Source organism: Coffea arabica, chromosome 6e (assembly GCF_036785885.1).
Source record: "Coffea arabica cultivar ET-39 chromosome 6e, Coffea Arabica ET-39 HiFi, whole genome shotgun sequence".
Classification (NCBI taxonomy): domain Eukaryota; kingdom Viridiplantae; phylum Streptophyta; class Magnoliopsida; order Gentianales; family Rubiaceae; genus Coffea; species Coffea arabica.
The window spans coordinates 54,826,331-54,851,996 of record NC_092321.1 but is presented as its reverse complement, the minus strand read 5'-3'; the positions used below and the strand labels follow the sequence as shown (position 1 = coordinate 54,851,996).

The 25,666-nt window shown below is 36.5% G+C and overlaps 1 protein-coding gene and 1 long non-coding RNA gene across 2 annotated transcripts; one reads left to right on the top strand and one right to left on the bottom strand.

Annotated features, from left to right (window-relative positions):
• The first annotated feature begins 1,932 nt into the window (after positions 1 to 1,932).
• On the top strand, positions 1,933 to 7,661 carry LOC113697316 (uncharacterized). Its single transcript, XM_027216895.2, has 7 exons — positions 1,933 to 2,115; positions 3,461 to 3,732; positions 3,850 to 4,501; positions 4,597 to 4,796; positions 4,921 to 5,165; positions 5,509 to 7,321; positions 7,406 to 7,661. The coding sequence occupies exons 2-6, from the start codon at positions 3,461 to 3,463 to the stop codon at positions 6,390 to 6,392; spliced, it is 2,253 nt and encodes a 750-aa protein (XP_027072696.1). The 5' UTR covers positions 1,933 to 2,115; the 3' UTR covers positions 6,393 to 7,321; positions 7,406 to 7,661.
• Positions 7,662 to 12,065: 4,404 nt separating this feature from the next.
• On the bottom strand, positions 12,066 to 12,968 carry LOC140009713 (uncharacterized). The gene is made up of 3 exons (XR_011817252.1): positions 12,846 to 12,968; positions 12,273 to 12,321; positions 12,066 to 12,121 (listed from the first exon to the last, which is right to left on the bottom strand). It is a non-coding gene; the product is annotated as an uncharacterized lncRNA (long non-coding RNA).
• Between the last annotated feature and the right edge of the window lie 12,698 nt (positions 12,969 to 25,666).

Genomic DNA, 25,666 nt, shown 5'->3' with positions numbered 1-25,666 from the left:
TGCAAAATAGAGTTAACAAGGGCACTCAATAGAATGTTTCTACCTAAAGTTAAATTAACTTTGAACAAAGGAACAAAGTTGAAACCCACAAAATACTAACTGAAAAGCTACACCTCGTGTCAAGATGATACAATCAAAATACTAACTTGACCACCAAATCTCCTTTAATAGTATATCCAATATTTCCTATCTTCTAATCGTAGCGTTCCATGGCCAAGAAAAAATCTCATTAATAGCTGCTCTTCCAAACAAATCGAAAACATGCATCATACAATAATAAAATATAAACACATATACAATCCCTATTATATCCTGTACATTATCCGTTATTCAGTCAATTATTACTACTAAATTATATTTATTCCATTTTCTTTATCTTCTAAATTTGATGTCTACAGTTGTTAGTAGCAACATAGAAGGGATTGACTGTTAGTGTTGGTTGTAGCAAAGGCTTTCAGGTTATAGGATAAAAGCAATAATTCAACCAAAACCTGAAGGAGAAGCTTTGAAATCTCGAGCATCATGTTGTTATTAAACCGAAAAAAAAAACAGTCAAAATTGTTATAAAAAGTTGCGGTGATGCCTATATTATGAACAAAATAGACATCAACGTATAATAATTATTGTAAGTCCTTTTACAATCTGTTCCAATTATTGTGTGAATAACAAATCCATTAAGAAGCAAAAACTGTGATAATGAATAACAATCACGAAATTATGTTACCATGTTTCACTTGTAAAAGCTACAATCTTGTAAAAGTTACAACAATATTCTTGACTTATGAACACAAACGGCCTATCAACCATAAAATTATAACCCCTTTCTATTTTCACTATCAAGAGTCATATGGTTTTATGAAGAGTACAAATGCCCAATTGTTAAAACTTCTTTAGGTTCACCTTCCTAGCCATCACCCTTTTTGTGATACCTATATCATGAATAAACTTGGTATAAAATAATTCAAAGAATTGTTAAAACTATAAAAATGTTCCAAGAAAAGATAGAAAAACCTGCCTATTGATGAAGAAAAAAATTGTACAAAGCATAGGAGTTCCAAGGAAAAAAAAGAGGAAAAAAAACAACTAAGGCATTGATGAAGAAAAAAAAAGCATGTGTATACAACTACACATTATGTAGAAATAAAAGCACGGAAGGTAATCGATATCCCAAGTTTGATTGAGAGTATTAGGATGAGAAAATATTTTGAAAATAAAGTGGGAAAGATAAGCCTCATTAAAGAGATAAGCCTATCTGAAATTTGATGAAAGGAAGATTAAAGCGTAACAACTTGTTTTGAGGAGAGAGAAAGTAATTAAAATATAAGAGCACATAATTTATCACAGTGCATTACAAAAACTCACTCAATTAGGGTGCCATGCATGAAAGAGGAAGTACTATAAAATAAGTATTAAAATACGACTTTATTATATATACATATGATTTGAAATAGAATTGATGATTTTTTTTTTTTTGAGATACCTACTTTTGGTGGTTTTGGTGTTACTCTTTGTACGATATGGTAGTAGGATGTAATTCTCATAGCTATAAGCCTAGCTATAAGGGTCATGCGGTTCATTTTTTTTCGTTTACTCTTACTCTTTAATTTTTATTTAAGGCACTTTTACTCTTTAATTTGTTATTTTATATTGCCTAAAAAACATGCTCTTTTTTTTTCCGCTGGTAGGAACCTATTTTTGGTAGTTGCGATAATTTTTTTTTTTAATCTTTATCCTCTATGGACGAAATTTTCAAAGCCATAAAGGATTCATTTTGGCTTGATTGGCCCTTAGAAACATGAGCTTCATTTTTTATTATTAAAAATAAAATAACAAAAGATAACAAAAGCTCTTTACCACATTATTTGGGCCTTAAACCAAGCAAACACAAATTTGTTTCCCAGGCCCAGATTTCTTAAGTACTAAATTTGTTAGCCCAAGCAAAAAAAAGGCGGAGGAAAAAAAAACTATCAGGAGAATTGCAGCAGCCCCCGACTAAAAACAAACCACAAAAACCCCAGAAGAGACAGAAAATAGCCACCGTTGCCGCCCGGAATAAGCAGCACCGCCGCCGCCACTGCCGCCGCCAGGACCACCACCAGCGAACAGAAAATAGATGTAAAGTTTCTTGACTATTATTTTTGGGTTTTGCGAAGCTTGTGTGACAAAAGGGCTAATGCTGCTTTGAATAACCATTTGCCTGTTTCTTGATTTTCTTGTAATCTATCCCTCTGTGTTGAATACCTTTCAGTGTTGAATGAAGTGGCTAGAATTGGTTTGTGTTGTGGAGATTTATGCTCAATTGCTACTCGAATGTGAAAAGAGTTGAATTGATATTTTGCATTTGTTGCTTATCAGAAATTTCAGTTTTCTGTAACCAAGTTTTTTAACTGCCTTAGTTGTAGAATGTCTGTTCCCGATGGCACTGTGTAACCAGTTGATTTTCGTGGAGGCTGATTAATGTGGACATGGTATTGTCTGGTTTTAGGATAAATATGGGTTAAAATTGTAATAGAATTGCCCAAATCTCGTGCATTTGTGCCTCGTTGATGGTAAGCGAATTGGATGATTGACCTACCTGGTAATGTATCATCCACCATTTTGTTGACGTTTCTGAGGATTAATGGCATTCTCTGATCATTTATTTATCAAAAATTAATAAAAATCAAATAAAAAGAAACCTGTATATGGTGGATATGATAAGAGCACCTTTATCTGTGAATTAGGTCTTGCTTGTGGTATTAATTGCTTTTAATTGGTTAGGCATCAAAACTTGATTATAAGGAGGCTATCATGAAGCTTTCTAGTTTTATATGGAAAAACAGAGCAAATTTCAGAATGTTTTCAGACTCCTTGCATTGGATTGTTGCCTGCTGAGCTACCTGGTTGTAACAGTGAAAAGCATTAACATAGAGCTTTATGCTTCCTTTATTCCTATGTAAATGGATTAGAATGACTCCTTGCATTGCAATTTTAGACATCCTAAACTGTGACAAGAGTTAATCAATCCTTTGCATGTTGTTCCTGGTTAGAGATTTTGGTTATTTGGTACTCAAGTATTGTTACTGGCCCTAGGTGTGGAATATGTATTCCTGATGTAGAAGCGTTTAGCAGGTTATTTTTTGACAGGCTTATTAATGTGAACTTGTGAGCATCTGGCTTTGTGAAAAATATGGGTGCAAATGGTAATAGAGTTGCTGATGAAATTGCCCATTTCTCACACATTTACACCTCATTGAAGATGGCCAAATTTGGATCAGTGACGCTTCCGATGATCTATGTTTTGACCTTGTGGCTGAAGTTACTGATGATTATTGGCATTTTTCAGTCATTTGTTTATCCAAACCAAAAAGAAGAGACAAAGAAGAAGCTTTTAATGAATAGATTATTGCAGTTTTATTTGTGAATTTCATCTTGCTTGTGGTATTAACATCATTTGCTTTTACTTGCCACTCAATTGCAGATGGCTAGATGGGATGAGATTCTCTCTCTTCCTGTGCAAAACCCGCCAACTTTGGAGTTTTCTTCCAGTGATCTTGTGTGGTCAAAGGTGGAAGGCTGGCGTGACAACATAGACAGAGTTTGTCTTATTCCATTTGCTAGAGTTGATGACTTTGTTAGGGGTGAATCAGCTAATAATGATTGTCCGACACGATTCCATGTTGAAGCAAGGAGAAGACGACCCCCTGAGATGTCTTACAAGCCGAAAGTTGATGGCATTCTTGAATACATATTGTGAGTTCCATTAAAACAAGAGGACGTGTTTGGTCTGATTTATTATTTTCGATTGCTTCTAGGCAGTTTATCTGCTATTTGCCTTCGGGAAATAAGTTAAGTTTTCTGAATATTTAGGTACTGGTGCTCTTTTGGTCCTGATGACCACAGAAAGGGAGGTGTTGTTCGACCTAGTAGGACTACGTATGTGCCAAAAAAGAAGTCTGCTGGCCGACCAAATACAAAGAGAGGCTGTACTTGTCATTTTATTGTCAAACGCTTAATTGCAGAGCCTTCAGTTGCTCTTATTATTTACAATCAAGATAAGCATGTGGATAAAAAGGGGTTGCCATGCCATGGCCCACAGGATAAGAAGGCTGCTGGGACACGTGCAATGTATGCCCCATATATCTCCGAGGATCTCCGTCTTCGTGTCTTATCTTTACTGCATGTTGGGGTCTCTGTGGAAACAATCATGCAGAGACATAACGAGTCAGTGGAGAGACAGGGAGGTCCGAGCAATCGAGATGACTTGTTAACACACAGATATGTACGTAGACAAGAGCGGAGCATACGACGTTCTTTGTATGAATTGGACGAAGATGATGCAGTCAGCATCAGCATATGGGTTAAAACCCATCAGAATTGTGTTTTCTTTTTTGAAGATTTCTCTGATTCAGACCCTTTTGTCTTGGGTATACAAACGGACTGGCAGTTGCAACAAATGATTCGTTTTGGGAATCACCGCCTCCTGGCTTCTGATTCAAGGTTTGGAACCAATAAATTGAAGGTCAGTTTTTTATTTGGATTTTTTTTTTACCTACAATGCTTCTTTGGAATATAAATTCCCGTAGAGCTTACTTACTTTTATTGAATTCCATCCAGTATCCTATTCACAGTCTTGTTGTATTCAACTTAGACAACAAGGCTATCCCGGTAGCATGGATAATCGCTCCTAGGTTAGCAGTTGGAGATGCACATAGATGGATGAGAGCTCTTTACAACAGAGTTCGCACAAAAGATCCTTCATGGAAGCTCGCTGGGTTTGTTGTAGATGATCCTCTGTTTGATATTCTCACAATCAGGTTAGCATCTTAGCTTCTTAACTAAGTTTGTCCTCGTGGTTAGAAGATTTGGTACTTCCTTTTCCTTTTGTGTGCTTGTAATTTTTGACCTGATGATTTAGTTGTCTTCTTCTATTTAATGCAGGGAAGTCTTTCAGTGCTCAGTATTGATATGCTTTTGGCGAGTTCGTCATGCTTGGCACAAAAACCTGATGAAGAGATGCTCAACAATGGAGATACGTGCTGAAATTGCAAAAATGCTTGGTCAGACTGTCTTGAATATCTGCAAAGGATCTAGCAGTGCAAATGTTTTTGAGGATATGATGGAAGATTTTGTAGATGCTACTGATTTTGCTGAATATTTCAAGTCAGTTTGGTTGCCGAGGCTAGGTTAGAAGGTCTTCTGTTTTCATTGACAACATAAATGAGCAATTTTGTATCAGGTCTACTTTTAGGGAAGACATGCTTGATTTTTCCTAAACGAAAAATAGGGCTGAAACTATATGTGTGTCTAAAATTTATACATGATAGTTTTTACCTCAGTTTCTGTATGCATAACATGGAATAGAGGTAATTGCATGTAGCTTTAATTGAATAACAGTGGGAAATGTTCAGCATTTTGGTGGCGATTATTTTATCTTTTGCGACAGTGATTGTAGTTTGGTTTTGCACTTTCCTTTTCTCGCCTCTTTTCTTTTGTTTTATGTTGTCTGATGAGGGTTTTGTCCCCCAGGTGTGTGGTTTACTGCGCTGAAAACTCTTCCTCTTGCCAGCCAGGAAACTTCTGCAGCAATAGAGTTCTACCATATCCAGTTGAAGGCCAGATTAATGAATGAGAAGGACTGTAATGTATACCAACGTGCTGACTGGTTGGTGGATAAGCTGGGCTCTAAAGTGCATTCTTACTTCTGGCTAGATGAATATTCATGTAAGGATGATTTTGCACGATACTGGAAGGATGAATGGTTGAGTGGCTTAACAAAGTGGAGGAAATCAATGAAGATTCCAGATACTGACATTGCCATAGATGGTAAATGTGCAAGAGTTATTGACCTGGAAGATCGAGATTCTGTTCATGTGGTATGGAATCCAGGCTCTGAGTATGCATTGTGTGACTGTAACTGGTCTAGTACAGGCAATTTGTGCGAGCACGTAGTGAAAACTATCAAGTTTTGCCGTGATAAAAAATATGTTGTACCGTCTGTTAGCATGCTCCAGTATACCCAAGCTCTGATTAATATGCTGCACTGCCCACCCTATGATTCTTTGGTGCGTGACCATGCCGTTTCTTTGGCAGTCTGTGTGCAGATGCAGTTGAATGGCCAAATTTGTCCAGATAATAGTGGGATCACATCGATTTCTGTGGAGGAAGAAGTTGAGCAGACTTTGCAGAATCATGATAGGATTGTGGAAAATGAGAACCACCATGCAAATGGGGATGTTGGATCTGCACTTGAGCAGAAGCATTCAGGTTATGGAACAGATGATGCAAGGGGTACCCTAGTTGAGCAAATTGCTAGCGAAAATGATAACTGTGGTGATGGGGCTGGAAAGGAACATTCTTCTATTGGAATGGAAACTATTCCATCATCCCTCTCTACTGCTGACCCTAAGTGATTTCCCATTGAGAATAAAGTTGAGATATTCTCTAAAATCAGGATGCCAATCTATTGTGAAAATATTCTCAACATTTCATAGGCAACCCTCAACTGGAATGGAAGAGCAAAGATGGAAAAGCTAGTAACATTGGTTAAGAAAGAGTTGGCTGAGCTCAAGGATGTATCAGAAACAGCAAATGCAGAGAAAAGCAGAAGGATAGAGGAAATTTAGCGGCAGGATAAGGATGACGTGGCAGTGTCTTCTGGATGGTGTGATTGGAATATAAATTAATATAGCAATCAATTAGACTAGCAGAATGGGAGGCAATGACTCTATAAGAATGGTCAGTCCGTGGAGTGGGGATCTCCATTATACATTACCTGAAACACTACAAGGATTTGTTCACACATTGGCTTGAGCAAAGTAACTGATACAATGATCTACAAAGAAGTTGAAGATCAAGAAAATTTACCAGTTCCTGTATCAAGCTTTGAGCTGTTGAGGCCTTTCAAAGTTTGCTGCTGCAGAAACTTAATGGGCCCAAGCATGTAAAGAATTTAAGATAGATGGTTAAGCTTAGCTTAGCTGCAAAGGACAGAATCCCAGTTTTTTGATGGGGCAAGAGAGGTTCTTGAGGAGATTTGTTAGAAAACCCATTGTTGCTCGAGGCATAGCTTGCAGTTGCATTGTTGCTGGATAGATGTGGACCATCAAGCATGAAAATATATTGTTGCTGGACTAATGTCGAGGTGCTGATAAGGAGATTAGAATAAGCATGAGAAAAATGGTCAAGAAGTCAAGAATTGATGTCAAGGACAAAGTACAGTGTTTGCAGAAGAATGTGGAGGTTGCATTGAGGAGCTACGAGGAACTTGAGGATGCGTTACCTCAGATGATGATCTGAGCTCGGAAGAGTTGCCTAAGCGTGCTGTGGTACTTAGGGCAGGGTAAATGTTCCTGTTATTTTGTTTATTTTTTCTACGTTGCACACTTCTGACACTGATTTGATTTTTGCAACTTGTGTTTAATAGGTACATTGCTGTCAAATTTGCTTCAGTATAGTGTGGCATGGGTACGATTGTGGATCCATGCTTCAGAAAGGAACTTCCATGGAGGTTGTTAAAAGTTTTTTGTTTGTGCATAAATTCTTCTTTCTTTGACAAGCTTGCAGTTCAACAAATTTCTGTAGCTACTTTTACTTACCATTCAACTTATTTGCATGCCTTGCCTCTGTGATGAGTAATCACACAGAGAAATTGGCCATCATTATTTGCTGGCTCTCTTAAATTTGGCTACCTTGAGATCCTCTGAAAAAATTACGTTCGTATTGCTCAAATATAGAAAAGCCCATGTAAGCTTAAGGTTTTATGGCTTCATAATGCCACTAGATAATGCTCAGTGTATCCTTTCATTTAAAACTAAAAGAGGAAGTAGCTGCTGTCTTATTATTCCAACATGTAACTGTGTCAAGCTATGGATTTCACTTTCCTTAAAGCAATATGCAGGAAAATAATGACTTGAATGGTTGCTTAAACTGCACTGTCAAAGAAAAACAGATTGACTTTCAGGTGTTCTGAGAACTAACTCGGTTTTAGTAATCAGTAATCATTCCAAACCAGGGTCGTCCCTTTCTTGAACCAGATCCTTTTTCTTTTTCCCCTTTTGTTCTTTGTCAGCTTAAGTTTGATCTGATCTTTGAGGTTTTTTTTTATCTCCGAATTTTTTCCAGTATCACATCCTTATTTTTACTTCCCAATGACTTGAATTTACGATTAGGGCAGTACAGTGTTCCGATTCACTCATGAATGGTGGTTTGTGCTCCATTTGCACATGAAACATGAGAGAGAGAGAGAGAGAGAGTCAAAAATACAATAAGGCCTCACTGGTAAAATCTCATTGTGCATAATGCTTAGTTACTTCTTTTCTAATGAGGGAAAAGGGGAATTAAAAAAAAAACAGATTGAAACGTCATCTCAAACCTAATACTTGCAAAATGATGTGTTTGATTAACAAACTTTAGAAAAATGCCAAGGGAATAAAATTCCTGAAAGGCATGCTCTTTGAAGCTTCCATTCATCAACAGAAAGAATCCTTTGTCTACATCAAAATATAAAGTAAACAATACTGTTAAACTGTTGATTGATAAGAGCATAGAGAGAAACGCCCGCTGATCAGGTATGCTTAAGTTGAATACCAAAATATCTGCGTTTGTATGATGATAAATAAATAAACATATTTGCAGAAGCAAAAGAAAGTGGGTAATGTTGCAAAAACATAAGAACTCAAAGTAGTCAAGTGATTATTTCTTGGAACATCGATCTCATGAAGCTTGAGCCAATCCATTGAAATCCTTTACCTGCTTAATAACTCTTAAGACTTAGAATTATTTGGAAAAAACAAAAACAAAAGCACAATTCAGATTAATTTCTCTGATGAAGATGTTTGTTGCTATTATTTTACCACGGAGACTATTCTTATGTTTGGCCAGATAAATGATATGGTTATATCAGGGAGCTTCTGTTCCATAATGTCCACAGAGAATGCCATCTGTTTAGAGTCTTGCCTGAAAGTACTGGAGCATGAAAAATTCTTCTCCTTTGTTAAATAATATATTTCACAGCATCCTATAGAAAGTTTCAGAATGTTAGAAATTGATAGGAGAACAGCTGTGAAGCTATCAACCATGAACAGATGAAAGAATCATGAGAAGAATGATCAAGTACATTTATAACAGAAGGTAATGGAAGAACACTGTGCAGTTTCTGAATTCATGTTAAACCTCGCACCTTCCGTTTTCCACTCCTTATTTTCCTTTGTAATATAAAGAGGGGACTAGGCAGATACCAAAGACCAAGAAGATTGATAACGAGTCCTCGTACAAATGCATTCCAATTTTCCATTTCTTATACTTTGTACCTGATTTAACTTTTCAATCTTAATTGTCCTAGGATCCACTCTTGAAATGTGCCTAATGGGACAAAAGGAAGCACTCTAAAATGGGTAGTAGGTCTAAAAACACCCCTCATATGTACTCTTAACCACAAATTAGTTTAGAACGGAACAGAAAAAGTTCCAACCTGATATGCAGAACAGAAAGATTCAGATTCAAGAGTAAGAAATGAGGGTTAAGAAGTTTAAACCAGAAAGTAAAGAATTGTTAGCTCTGGATTTGAACTTCGTTATAGATTGGTTTTTAAAAGATAAGCTATATGCTTTATTATATCAGCAACATAAAAGAATGGAAGTTCAAACTTGCAAATGGAGATTTGGATGTGGTAGTCGTATTTTAGTTTCATAACCAGTAAAAAGTTTAAAAGATGATGCTACTATCCTGAATCATAGACAGTGTGATGGAAGTTGCGTGAAAACAGCTATCTAATCAATGTAAAGCTCAAGGTGGCATGTTTGTAGTTCCGTTTGGATGGAATTTTAGATTTACAAAATTAGAGGAAAAATTACAGAAACAGCTTATCGAACTGAAATGATCAAACTATATCCCAGATACCACAAAAATTAGAGCATGATAACTGAAGTTTGAATAACTTACCATTGATTTTCAGCACAAGAAAGAATTTGTCAGAACACAGTTGTAGATGCTCCCAGTATGCGAAATGGGTAGAACCCGTTCACCTGACTGCAAGTTAAGGATTTTACTAAGATCAGAACTTCTGAGAATCCTACAAAGTTTAAGATGCAAAGTAAAGATTTAAGTAACTATATGAACTGAAGGCATTTGAAACATTTACATTAGTAGCTTCAAATTTTCAACTCAAACCCGACAGTGAATTCAAAGAATCCGGCTACTCTTATCTGTTCCTTTTCTTTCCCACCCTCTCTTTGTCTCTGTCAGTCAGTCAGTTGGTCTGTCTCTCTCTCTCCGGCCGCTATCTCTCCCTTCCTCCCTCTCCCTCCCTCCAGGCCCCTTTCATCATTAAAAATTAAGCTAAGAAACAACACCGTTCAGCTCACAACAGTAGCAGAAAGGAAAGGAAAGGGGTACGTCTGCATCTCATAGCATCGTATTTACTTGGGACCCTATAGGATGCTGTGGTGCATGATTTTGTTCTTGTCATCTGTCAACTTAAAAAATGTAGCAGCATGCTTTAACAAATATCTAATTTCCAGAAAAAAGGATAAAAAGATTGGTTCTGAAGTTTATCAACCATAACAAAATGGAAGACATGAAAAGGACGAATATTGTCCTTCTTCATGTCATATTCTGCCTATTCTTCTTTCCAACAAGTAGATCCTACTGCCTGAAGACCAACAAATTCGATCAGAAGTCTTATCAATTGAATATTTTGAACTCAGCAATTTTGCATTTTTTGTCCTTCTTATTAATCTTAATTTTCAATCTCAGGTTATACGAGTTCAACTCTTCTAGTTGTTACTAATGTCACAATCCTTCTGGATCTTGTTTTCTTATAGAAAAATACATCTCTTAGTATGCAGAGTAAAAAAATTTAGATGCAGAAAAGTGAAAAATGATAAGCTCAGGTTGTCACCATAGTCACATATTGATTGCCTACAAAATAAGCTTAATGCTCCTTTAGATCAGCACAATGCTGATAGGAAGTCATTACCACAAATAAAAATGTGTTATGGAAGTCTTCGAATTCCATGATCACTTTATAGTTCCACAATTAGTAACAACCTCCATAGATCATGCCAGTAATGACAGTCCATAAAAACATTGATCTGATGTCGATGTAAACTCGAGAAGGTATTATTCTTTGAAAACGCGGCGGGGGGAAGGCATCAGGAACAGAATGGTCAGATTACATCCCTGATGCCACAAAAATTAGAGAGCAAGTACTCTCGTTGGAATATTTTGCCTTTCATTTTCGGCAAATCAAAGGATTGCGATAGTTGCAGCAACACTGTAGATGCTACCAATAGGAATAATACATGAACGTGTTTGTCTGATACTTAAGGATTTGGCTAGCATCGGCTTCCTAGGCTTCCTACAAACGTTAAGATGCAAATGCATATGTAACTTACTATTTCTTCATTGTTTATCACAACTGCAGCATAAACTAATCATGAAAAAAATGACGCCCTACCAGTACAAGGCATTGCAGCACTTAATTATTAGCTTCAATTGCCCACTCAAACCAACACTAAACTCAGAAGTCCAGCTACTCCTCTATCTGTTCCTCTCATAAACCATGCTCTCTCTCTCTCTCTCTCTCTCTCTCACAGACACACACACACACACACACCCACCCACCCACGCACATGCACAGACACATTTCTACTATTACCAAACAAGCTAAGAATTAAACAACAGGATTTCAGTTATAGTATCCAGTGCGAATTTCAGAGGATAACAATGTTTGTTTTTAAATTTGTTAAACAATATTTTTAGTCAATTAAAAAACTGGTATTGTTTAAAAGTCCCTATCTCTGCGGTGTGTATTGTTCATCGTCTTGAATCCTTGTTTCCAAGATTTTATTGTTTCTGAAAAAGTATTGGCTATGTTTCATGTAGTTGATTAATTTTTCAGTGAATGTAGCCGACATCATTAAGTCCCCAACAGAAATAATCGTAAAGCAGTGGACAAGATGAACTGCTTAATGCTTTGCGTATTGGTCAATCAATAAATCCCTTTTACCTCATGAGAAGTAACAACAAGTGTGATAAAAGCCAGTACATTAGGAAAAGAAAGAAGCAAGAACGATATCAATTACCAACGAACGCTGATTTATGAAAGGAGTCCTCGAACATACATCTAAAGCTCCCCGAACTGAAAAAAATTAAGCGTATACCATTCAGCACAAGTTGGAAAGTAAGAAGTCTGAAGTTCCAATTGCTTAACTTAGAGTACCAAATTTTCAGCTAGTAAAAACAAAATAACTAACAATGTTGCTAGGATGGTAAAAAGCTTATAGATGAACCTCTGATGGCAATAGCTTGACTTAGCAGCAGGGATTCATGCATATGCAACTGCAAGCCATCAGCAGAGAGAGTTAATGATAGAAAAGACTCAAACAAATAAATGTGAATTTCATGCTCCAATCCCTAATACAGATGGGGACATTGCACACAATTCAAGTTTCATCAACATTAATTACTGTAAAGCCTTGTTCCCTGGGTGTTTTAAAGAAGTATTTATGCCAACAACAAACAAATGCAGCCAGCTTCAATTCTTCGGTTTATTTAATGAGCCATATGTATAAAGCCATCATATTTATTGAGCATGAAGATGGACTTTTACAATCTCTCCCTTTAGACAGGATTTTATTATCATTCAATTCAGTATTTCCATGAGTCTTTCAGACTAAAAAATCTCATCTTGCTAGAACAGATTAGTGATATTTGACCATCGACGGGAGATGCTATTTTATCAGAGTATTGGTAAAAAGCAGCTCAAACATTGTGCTTGAAAAAAATTAGGCACCATTGCAATAGAGTAAAAAATAAAAAAAAACCATTGCAATAGAGCATACTGCATAATATTCCTATTTTACATATTCTGTCTTTGAGGCTCCAGATGTCAGAAAACTCTGGCAAATTTGCTTAATCCTTCCCATCTTTGCCCAAAATAGAGCAGCACATCCAGTCATCCCTTCCCCCAACCCCCACCCCCACCCCAAAAGAGGAGGGGAAGAAAAACTAGAATTGTAGGAGTGAATGATCAAATCTAGAACTTGAATATAACGCACAAAAGGGAAACAACCATGAAGAACTATACTGTAATAGCCTAATAGGTCTGTATGAAATAAAGCAATAAATGGATAATATTTTGTAGGGAATTTCGCCAATTTGGTCCCTAAACATTTTCACTTAAATCAATTTCGTCATTCATGAAATATTTTAACCAATTTAGTCCTTAAACTAATTTTTTACTTCCAATGTAGGATTTTTTACTACATTTTACTTAATTCGCGTGGACCAACAGGGGTATAATTGTCACACTGGCTTAAATCTGCCGCAATTATTCGCCGAAGAGGAAGAGTCCCAGAACACTTTCCTTTTCACAAATAATATACTTGAACACTTTCCTTCATCAATTTCTTTAGTTCTTCTTGATTACTGCTCTACATAGCCACAACCACAAAAATAACCAAATAAAATGAAGTTGACCACACAGATTCTCTCAACTTCAAATCCATCAGCCAAAAAAAAAATCTCTTTTAAAAGAAAATTTCTAATTTCACGCTAACAAGATTATACTAATACTCGGTTTTCTAATATTCAAAAGTTTAACTGTTAGTTTCAAACAGTAATTTCCACTTCCCAGTAAAGCCTACTATTTTGCTACTAAACTAAAATCTTCTTAAATCAAAAGAAAATAATGGAGAAATCCTTCGGAAGAAATTAAAATGTTGTACTACCTTGAGCGATGAAAATCCTTTGATGGACTCCGGCAATGAATCGGAATGGGAACTCAAATGCAGACAATGCAAATGATGCCATTTGGTCATGTCGAAGCCTCGAGCGTCTCTGGTAACTAAACCAAGCCCAGATTGTTTTCGAGCATTTCTTGCACGACGATCGTCTGGACTTGGCGTACTCCGCTATCATCTTCGCCGACGAAGAAGACGCCATTTTTGAGAAAAATAAAGGGGAAATTGTTGCGGAGCTAGGGCTTTTAGTAATCGTGAGAAAGTGTAAGAAATTGAGGACGACGGGCATCAATATATTGGCGGACTGGGACGGCAGTCACGGCACGCCCAAAACTATTTTCCCGGAAAAATGCTTAGGAAACCAGAAAAGACCAATGATTATGAACTCGAGGGTTTCCTTTGCTAACTTAATTAAGACAGTACGAATCAAACGAAGAAATTTTGGTCTGAATTAAGAGTGCAAAGGAACTTAGTGCAATTGTGGACTTAGTTCATAATCATGCAAAGGAACTTTGCACAAAGTTCCTTTGCATGATTATGAACTCGAGGGTTTCCTTATTAAATGAATTCTATATACTGTCTTAATTAAGCGTGAACTATAAATTACCTACGCTTTGCATTTGTCCTGGCCCTCAACCTCACCCTGGCCTGAATTCTGCAAACATAGTTCGCGCTTTTCGCTCAATGCTGAGACAATGGTAGGAAGCCTAGCAAGGTCCCATCCAAGAACCTTGCAAATTACCTGCCCATAAGCCCTGTGAGCTCTCCTCTTCTTCGTCTTGGCTATTGAAATCGAATGCTGAACAAGAGCAACACAATCCTTAAACTTCTTTCTAGCTAACTTTTTCCCCAAACCACCGCAAACTAAGCAATTAAATTCCCCTGTTATGGAATTTCTGGCCTTGTATGGATGAGTTAACCTTTTCGTATCAATGGTATCAGAGCCAGACAAATAACCTCACGTCCCAGGTTCGAGTCTCGCGGGACTCTGCCTCGAAGGAGGGGAAGCCCCGAATTTCCCCGTTGGCCTCTAAGGAGGGGTGCTTGTTATGAAATTTCTGGGCATTGTATGGATGGGTTAACCTTTTCGTATCATCCCCATTATAATAATTCTTCTCGTAATACTCCATCAACTCCCTATCCTCTGTAAATACTTTAAAGAAAAACCTATACTCTTCCTCCTCCAGCGTATCATCATCATCATCATCCTCACTATCCTCCTTATCAACATCATCGCCAGGCTTAAAAAATTCTTCAGTTATTGCAAAGCCTTAAATTGAGCCTGACTGGCTGCAAGTTTGGCTTTTTCTGCAGAGGAGGGTAGAAGGGTCTGCGGACTCGATTGCGGCCAGCTTGTTCCCCAGCCGGAGGTGGTGGCCGGAGGTGAATTAGAAGTGGGATTGCAAAGCCATTCTTTTCCGAAAGCTGGAGAAAGCAATAGGGTTGGGTTCTGGGATTCTTGCAATTGTTTTCTATCGGAGTTCTTTGTGCCTTTTCTGTTTGCGGGTTTAATTCTTTCTTGCTTCTTCAATTGTATGGGATTGTGGGGGTGATGGAGAAGGCTAGATGGTGTGGGTTGTTGGGTTTGCTCTCGTAGGCGGCCCCCGGTGCCATAACGAGTGGAGGTAAATCACCTCGTGTATCAATCTTCTTCCTCCTCGACCAATAATTATAGCAGATTAAGCCAGTGTGATAATTATACCCCTGTTAGTCCACACGAATTGAGTAAAATGTAGTAAAAAGTCCTACATTGGAAGTAAAAAACTAGTTCAATGACTAAATTGGTTAAAATATTTCATGAACGACGAAATTGATTTAAGTGAAAATGTTTAGGGACCAAATTGGCGAAATTTGACAAAACTCACTGGAGTGTGCATGTTCAGTAGGTGAACTTGGTCCTTTGTCTTCTGTTTACTTGCATAAGCAGAAAATTCAGGAGTACCACCTACTCAAGCATATATGCTGAAATATTCAGGAAGTTCCAGAGAAATTCTCAAACGTTAAGTAAGTCAAACAGTTCTTTCAATTCGGCATCTTTTGCAGTCATCGAATAAGAAATATCTTTCTGACTACATATGCTTTTTCACTTGTTACGCTTCCAGCCTGAGTGATGACAATATTTGCCCCAGCTATATGTGGTTTTTCAGTTGTTTTGCTCCTTCCGGCCAGGGCAATCAAACTAACATTTGCTAAATCTTCTCTTCAAAAATATCCTACCTGTTTTTCTGAAGTTGATACTTCAAACTGGGGAAATGATGAAAATTTGTTTACTGAAGGCCAGCCATTAAAATAGGCAGAGTTCTAATACGTTTTGTTGGTTTACTATATTGCTTATGTTTGGTTCAAAAAATGAACTAGATAACTTTCAAATTCATGATTTTCCCCACCGTATGACATTCTTGATTTTCTTGAAGACGTTTCCTCACGTAAATCTGCAAGGTTAACCCCATCCGGCGAACTACATGGTGTGGATCAACGGAAGATTTTCCAGGCATTGAAGTTCAAGGATATTATAGTTGATGGAGTGGTGATATTCTCTTCACATCTTATATTTTCATTATTTGATCATGATTGCTTTGTCTGATGTCATTGGCTGCATGTGGGTGGATCCTTTGAAGAGAACTGAGGCATTCATCTGCAATGAACAATTATCAGCTCTTTCAGCATTCCAGGTAGAAGCCCTGGCTTTCTTCCTTGCACTGGAAATTTGATTCTAGTTTTGATTTTGGCTAGTATATGATCCAACTTGATCCATATTTCCTTTGACAGCTAGCCTTTCATTGTCAAATCAATTTGTAGAACTACACTCAATTTCAGAGGATATAAATTATCTCTTTGTAAGATGCCTATTTTGTTTCGTCCCTGAGATACATGTGTTGCACATGATATTTCTGTATATTCTAAAACTTAGTTTGAAATTGTTTTATTGAATAAAAGTAAAAGTGATTCGTTTCATAGACCAGGCAAATATATTGTTGCGGAAGCTCTACCAAATTAAGGTATAACGAGTAAATTATTGTACCTAAAATTGCAAAATGGTAATTCCCAAGAAATATTTGGTGAGGCACACTGGCCTGCTTATGTACCAATTTCCTAGACAGAATCACCTATATATGCAATTAATTGCACAATAACTCACTACAAATATACCTACTAAATAGACAATAAAATAGAACACCAGAATTTAACGAGATTCGGCTAATTTACCTACGTCCTCGGACATTATCGACAACTTAATATTTTACTAGAAGAATTATTACAAAGAGAGAAAAGGAAGCAAGTTATGATGCTCTTGCTTAGTGTGATTGAATTGGTTTGTTTGAGAGCTATTTATAGCTCTCAAACCATTCCACAAAAACCAATTCAATCGATGTGGGATATTAAAATGTTAGGCCAATAATTTCAAAGTCAACTATTGTTGGTTTTGAAATTCAACAATTGTTGGTTTTGAAATTCAACAAATCTCCACCTTGGCATAATTTCTAATTCCTACCCAAAAAAAATACAAAATCTTCTCACTCAATATTCGGTGAAGTCTTCAAATGCGTTGTTAAGCGCCAATCTTCAAGTTGTGCACAATATTTATCAAATTCAAACAATGTTGGAATTTGATAGTTGTCACAACCTTATCAGCAGGATTCTCCTTGGTCTGAATCGTTTGAAGTAGTATCGTACTATCTTCCAAAACCTTCCTTACAAAATGATACCGTACATCGATATGCTTCGTCCTTGCATGATAAACCTGGTTATTTGCTAAATAAATAGTACTCTGACTATCACAATGAACTTTGAAAGGCTTCTGTCCGATTCCCAATTCATCAAGCAATCCATGAAGCCAAATTGCTTCCTTAACAACCTCCGTAACTGTCATATACTTCGCCTCTATAGTAGACAAAGCAACCGTTGACTGTAAGGTAGACCTCTAACTGACTGGTGCCTTAGCAAGTGTAAACACATACCCAGTCGTTGATCGACGTGTATCTTGATCACCTGTATAGTTGGAATCACAATATCCAACTGCACCTTGACCAATCTTCTCATCCCGCTCAAATACTAATCCAACATGTACGGTGTTCAAAATGTACCGTAAAATTCATTTTACAGCCTGTCAATGTTCCTTGACAGGATCATGCATGTACCTGCTCACAACTCCAACTGCTTGTGAAATGTCAGGCCTTGTACACACCATAGCATACATCAAGCTACCCACCGCATTTGCATATGGTACCTTTGCCATATATTCTAGTTCTGCATCATGCTTTGAAGATAACGATGCACTGAGCTTGAAATGAGGAGCAAGTGGAGTACTAACAGGTTTGGTCTTTTCATTCATGCCAAACTTCTTTAATACTTTACTAAGATACTCTTTCTAAGTCAAATAAAGCCTCCCCAATCTTCTATCTCTGCTTATCTTCATGCCGAGAATTTTCTTGGCTTCGTCGAGATCCTTTATTTCAAACTCTCGACTCAAATGAGATTTTAATTTTTCAATCTCACCTTGATCCTTGGAAGCTATCAACATATCATCAACATAAAGAAAAAGATATCTGTAGGATCCATCTCGTAGCTTGCGCAAATATACACAGTCATCATATTTGCTTCTTGTGTACCTCTACCCCATCATAAACTTGTCAAATCGCTTGTACCACTGCCTTAGAGACTGTTTCAATCCATACAACGACTTGTCAAGCTTGCACGCCATCGTTTCTTTACCACCAACTTTGAATCCTTCTGGTTGAGTCATGTAGATTTCCTCTTCCAAGTCACCATATAAAAATGCAGTTTTTACATCTAATTGGATAAGTTTCAGATCCAATTGTGCTACCAAAACCAATAAAATTCTGATAGAGGAATGTTTCACGACTGGAGAAAACACTTTGTTGTAATCAATTCCCTCCTTCTGAGCGTAGCCTTTAGCCACCAATCTTACTTTGTAGCGAACACCAGACTTATTAGGAAATTCTTTCTTCTTTGCATATACTACTTGTACCCAATTGCCTTCTTTCCCTTTGACAGATTGACAAGTTGCCAAGTCTGATTCTTATAAAGGGACTGCATTTCTTCTTCCATGGCTGTCCTTCTTTTTCCTTTCTCTAAACTTTGGACAACTTCAAGATAAGTGGTAGGAACCTCATCTATTGCAATTGCAGATGCATTAGCCACTATATTAACACACCGAACAGGTACTTTGATATTTTTCTTTGGCTTACTCAATGCAATTGATTCAAGTTGCTGTGAAGACTCTCTAACTGGAACATCTTCTTCAGTTGATTCTTCTTCTACCATAGGAGTCCTTTCATCTGCTTCTATATCCACTGCTGGTCTGATAATGCTTCTTTCAAACTCTACCTGCTTCGGAGTGCTCTCCACCTGTTGTAAAGTACCACCATTCTGCTGTACATCTGCATTTGTTAACATGGTAGATTCATTAAAGGTGACAACCCTGCTGAAAACTATCTTCTTCACCTCGAGACACCAAAGGCGATAACCTTTAATGCCTGTCATGATCCCCATAAAGAGCACCTTCTTCGCCCTTGGATCCAACTTTGATTCTTTAACATGATAATATGCAGTAGAACCAAACACATGTAAGGAATCATAATCTATAGCAGATTTTTCCGACCATTTCTCTAATGGCTTTTTGCCGCCAATAGCAGTTAATGGTAAGCAATTAACGAGGTGATTTGCATATGCTAAAATCTCAGCCCAAAATTGTCTGTCCAACCTAGCATTGGACAATATACACCGAACTTTCTCCACCAATGTCCGGTTCATACGCTTTGCCACCCCGTTCTGCTGTGGTGTATCTCTAACTGTGAAGTGTCAAACAATGCCTTCATTTTCACAAACCTGCATGAACGGATCACTAGTGTATTCATCTCCATTGTTTGTTCGAAGGCATTTGATCTTTCTTTCTGTTTGATTTTCTACCATCTTTTTCCACTTGATAAAAATTCTCATACTTCACTTTTCGCCTTCATAGTATACACCCATACTTTTCAAGAGAAGTCATCAACAAAGGTATCAAAATAATTTTTGCCTCATAGAGAAGTTGTTTTGGAAGGTCCCCACACATCAAAGTGCATATAATCCAAAATACCCTTGGTATCGTGAATTGCAGTGCTAAATTTTACCCTTATCTGCTTCCCTTTGACACAATGCTCGCAAAAATCTAACTTGCAAATACTGGCTCCTTTCAATAGTTCTTGATTCATCAAAAGATTCAAGAATTTTTCTTTCGGCATGCCCTAAGCGCATATGCCATAATCTGGTTACTTTCAATTCTCGATCATCACTGTAAGCCACTTCCGCTACTCCAACAACTGCATTACCTTGATAGTAATACAAATTATTATTTTTTCGGATTCCTTTTACCAACACCAATGCACCTGAAATGATTTTTATAATTCCATTATATGCCGACACCTTGTAACCCATTGATTCTAGTACTCCCACAGAAATGAGGTTCTTTTTCAATTCTGGCACATATCGGACATCAATTAGAATCCTAATTGATCCATCCTGATTCCTCAGCCGAATTGAACCAACCCCATTTGTTGTTAATGTGGTCTTATCTGCCATGTAGACGACTCCACCTTCTTGTTCTTTGAAATCAAAGAACCATTTCCTATTGGATGTCATATGATGACTACAACCTGAGTCCAATAGCCATGTACTAGAATAACCAATAGGCATGACAGCTAATAAAAAGTCTGAATCTTAATCAATGCACTCACCTATATTTGAATTCGCTACAGCTTTTTCCTTGTCAGGTCTACTCTTCAACTTTGGGCAGTCCTTCCTCCGGTGCTTTTTCTCTCTGCAAAAAGCACGCCCATTTTTGTTTAGACTAACTCTCGATTTGGATCTACCTCTTGTCCCCTTTTCTCTGGTTTTGTAAGCATCCTCTAGTTACCAGAGCTTCTGCTGCTCCATCTCTGCTATTTTGCTTGTTTTTTCTTCTGAGCTCGTAGCTGTACAGGGCAGAGCTAGCTTCACCGAGGGACATTTCAGCTTTCCCATGGAGTAGAGTTGTTTTGAGATGCTCAAACTCCTCAGGAAGAGATCCCAACAACATGAGAGCCAAATCTTCATTTTCAAATGTCACGTCTAAATTCATCAGATCAGTGATTAACTGATTGAAATTAGTGATGTGATCACTTAGAGTTGTGCCAGAAACATAAGTGAAGCGAAATAAACGCTTCTTCATATTGAGTCTGTTATGACAATTTTTCTTCAAGAACTTCTCCTCCAATCCAATCCACAATTTATTTGCAGAAGTTTCTTTTGAGAGCACATATTTTTGTTCTCTTGAAAGACACAATCGAATTGTACCACACGCTAAACGATTTAGCATCCTCCATTCCTTCTCTTCAATCTCTTCTGGTTTCTCTTCTTCGATGATAATGTCTAGACCTTGATTAAATAGCACGTCTAGAATCTCACTTTGCCACATACCAAAATGACCGGTACCATCAAATGTCTCCACATTTAATTTTGCATTCATTATAGCATTTTTTGCCATAATAGACGATGACGAGCTTGTCGATGCTTGCATGGTAGATGAAGATATACTTTTGGCCATCTCTACAAATTATATTTAGTAGCTCCTAAATGTAGAATAACAATAGCCCAAGAAATCTTTTTTGATGTGGAAGATCAAACTATGCTGCAACCACAAAGCATACTAAGAAACCTCGAGCTCTGATACCAATTGTTGCGCAAGCTCTACCAAATTAAGGTATAACGAGTAAATTATTGTACCTAAAATTGCAAAATGATAATATTCAGGAAATATTTGGTGAGGCACACTGGCCTGCTTAAGTACTAATTTTCTAGTCAGAATCACCTATATATGCAATTAATTGCACAATAACTCACTACAAATGTACCTACAAATATAGCTACTTAATAGACAATAAAATAGAACACCAGAATTTAACGAGATTCGGCTAATTTGCCTACGTCCTCGGACACTACCGACAACTTAATATTTCACTAGAAGAAATATTACAAAGAGAGAGAATAAAGCAAGTTATGATACTCTTACTTGGTGTGATTGAATTGGTTTGTTTGAGAGCTATTTATAGCTCTTAAACCATTGCACAAAAACCAATTCAATCAATGTGAGATATTAGAATGTTAGGCCAACAATTTCAAAGTCAACAATTGTTGGCTTTGAAATTCAACAATTGTTGACTTTGAAATTCAACATATATGCCATGAGACATGACCAAAACTTTTCACATTCATGACAGCAAAAATTGTGTAAAGGAAAAGAAAAATCTTTTTTAATCCTATTAACCCCTGCAAACATCTCTATTTTTGGTCTGCTCTCCACAAGCCACTGCCATCCATTCTTCTCGTCAACCACTAGCTACCTCAAGTTCACAATCATCAGAGGTTTCCGGCTCCAAAATGTCAACTAGGCATACATAACATGTTGTGCTTTTGCATAACAAAAAATTATACACAATCAGTTTGGCATTTAATTCATCATTACATATTTGTTCATCTGGTTTCTTGGCTGAAGCTTTGTATTAGACTTGAGGCAAATTATTCTAGTAAATGTAGCTTTTCACTAAGTTGAGCTAGGAAATACTATGGTGGAGATGTAGATATAGTCGAAGGCCATGTTCTGTGTTGACAAGAGATCTCCAATAGTAGATACTTGAGTGGGATGTACTTGAGAACCTCAGACATGACTCTCCAATGGTGGGAGAACCTAAAATAGATTATAAAGAGAAGATGGGGAAGAACGAATAGACAAAATAGTTAATCTTCCGTGGCAAATTTAGGAGACAACAAATGAATAGAACTTGGGTTAAAAACAAAAAAACCACTGTGATATACCTAATACACATAAAAGTCCCCCGTAGTTTCAAAACATACAAAATGACACCTCATGTTTCGAACTAAATTATAAATAACAAAATTCGTTAAATTTAAAGGAATCTGGTAAACTTAACAGAATCGATAAGTTTAACAGCCGAGACCGTCATTTTCGTTAAACTTATCAGATTCTGTTAAGTTTATCGGATTCCGTTAAATTTAACGAATTCTATTAGTTTACAATTTAGTTCAAAACATAAGGTGTCGTTTTATATGTTTGGAAATCACGGGGGCTTTTCTGTATATTAGATATACTTCAGGGAGTTTTTTTGTTTTTAACCCATAGAACTTTAATTAGGAATGGAGAGAAGTTAGTGCATACTTTGCAAAATAGTAGGGAAATGGACTGAATCTTTAGAAGTTACAGGAATGAACGTAGAATCTCGGACTGAGTACAAGCCATCGCAGATACAAAACAAGCGGCCACATACCCTACAGTAGATTACATATGCAGCTGAGCTTGTACAATAGGACACAGTTGCAGCATTATGCAAGGATACGATTTAAGCTGGTCTTGGGATATTTGCAAGGAACTGGCAAGGTAAATTGCTAAAATCTTGTGTTTTATTGAATTGGAAGAAAATCGGTCGAAATGGAAAGCATTAATTATAGCTAAGGAGGACGACTCAAAGAGTACTGAGATTCATTCAAATTGCAATGTGTTATCCCAAATATATGATTTGAAAATGTTGATAATGTTATCTTTGGAATATTCTTGGAAGACCATAATATTGTCCAAAGAAATAACAAAGAAAAGTTGTATAACTTTCCAAAGAGAAACTGAATTATTAGATTTAATTCACACAGATTTAGGTGATTTAAAACAAACTATGACTAGAGGAGGAAAAAGATATTATGTTACTTTTATAGATGATTATTTTAGATATACTAAACTTTATTTACTTAGAAATAAAGATGATACTTATAATGCCTTTTTATCTTATAAGTCTGAGGTAGAAACTCAACTTAATAAGAAAATAAAAAAAATTAGATCTAATAGAGGGGGTGAATAGTTAGTTTTAGATAAGTTTTGTGAACATGAAGGTATAATACATGAAATAACACCGCCTTAGTCACCAAAATCTAATGGAGTAGCTGAAAGAAAAAATAGGACACTAAAAGAAATGATGAATTCTATATTAATTAGCTCTCATACTCCTGATAATTTGCGGGGAGAATCTATATTATTTGCATGGCATCTACAAAATAGGATTCCATATAAAAAGACTAAAGACGTCTATATTTTGTCTATATTCTGTCTTGTACCTTAAATCCTGATGGATAATTTCAAGAACTGGGATAATTTCAAAATGGATAATTTCAAACCTAAAGACGTCTATATTCTGTCTTGTACCTTAAACAATAAAAAAAAAATTAGTATGAATATCTACATGATAGTTTTTTTTAAAGTAAACATAAATAGGAAAAATATGCAGTACCAAAATCCTACATAAAAGGACAACCAAAATATCATATAAAGAACTGGGATCAATCATTTGGATATTAAGTTCAAACTGAAACAACTTTTCAGAGGAAAAACATCGAAAGTTTAATCCATGTTCAACTTGAAAATTGAAGAGGTATAATTTGAAAGGAAAGGAAAATCCCATGACTGGCAACTCGTTTATATATATGAAAAAATGGTTAACTTTAACCCCATTCAGGTGAAACAAAATGAAGGATAATTTAGACATAGTATTTGCATCTGAACAAGAAAAGACGAAAAACCTATAATTTCTAATATAATATCCTTCACAGCCACATATAAAATAATTTAGAGTGAAAAGTTACAAAAGTGGTGCATATGCAAATATGAAGACAAAATGGGCAGTGGTGATGCTACATGTACTTGAGGGTGGCCTGTTGCCCCTCGTCAAGTTTTAGAAAATTATATAATAGCCTTACAATTTAATAGTGTTTTCACTTTTCCACCTTGTTCCCCCTCTTCTCCTCCCCCAGCCGGCCCCTCAAGAATTTTGGAAAAGCGCCTAGTTGCCCTCTTTCTCCCTATAATTTTGTAAAAATTTCTCACGTTTTACCCCTTTGAACTTTACAAAGTTTACATATACATTTATTTAAGTTTCCTCCATAAAAATTATAAAGTTCTCTCCTCTAGATTGATTTAATCTATAGATTCACTTTATAGAAATAAAAAGTAAACCTGTTTTTTCAGCTTAAATACAAATATGATTTGGGAAAAGGGTGGATTGGGTGGTAAGGGATTGTAAGTATGGTATTGGATTTGATCAAATTATGGTATGATAAATTTTCCTTTGTTTGATATTAATTGAGTACTTGAATTGAGATTCAAGGGTTGCATAATTATCATCCCAAATGTGCCTTTCACATGAGAATGTATGTCTCCTTACTCTACCCTTGGATCATTTGCTTTGATTTTATTTTGTTGATTGCTTGAGAACAAGCAATAATTCAAGTATGAAAGTGTGATGAGTGCTTGTTTCGCTTGTTTTTCTATAGTTTTATATGTGTGTGTTAGTGTGTTTTCATTCAAATTTGAGTCAAAAAACTAAGTTTTTAGTTGGATTTTGCATTTTATAATTAAAGTGAGAAAATTGCATTTCTATAGAGCTAAGCGGTGAAAACTTCATGTTTTGATAGTTTTAATGATTCACACATTAATTGGAATGAATTTAGAAGTTATTTGGATGAATCCTGATGACTTAAAGTGGTTTAAAGTGTACATGAAATGCAAATGATGAATAAATGAAGTGCAATGAAGAAATAAAAAAGGATTCTCAAAATCGACACATTTTATCTTCTAACAAGTCAAGGGTGTTTTGTCATAACACAGCACCTGTAACCCCAAATGACTTGATTCTTAGCACATTGGAAAGGTAATTCAATAGGCTACTACTTTTGTGTTTTGCATAAGAGCTGATTTGGCCTCTTTCATTGAGATATTTGCATATCAAATCACTGGCATAAGCAAAACAGGATCCTGAGCAGAGTAAGGAGAATCCACAAACGAATTCTGATGTGCATGAATTGATTCTATCCTCGGATTCAAGGTCACCTTAGAGATGAAAAAT

Bases quoted from the DNA above. Each gene is read 5' to 3' on its own strand.
- LOC113697316 (XM_027216895.2), top strand. From the start codon at position 3,461: ATGGCTAGATGGGATGAGATTCTCTCTCTTCCTGTGCAAAACCCGCCA. The intron at 3,733-3,849 runs GTGAGTTCCATT...CTGAATATTTAG, and splicing joins GGCATTCTTGAATACATATT to GTACTGGTGCTCTTTTGGTC. The intron at 5,166-5,508 runs GTTAGAAGGTCT...TTTGTCCCCCAG, and splicing joins AGTTTGGTTGCCGAGGCTAG to GTGTGTGGTTTACTGCGCTG.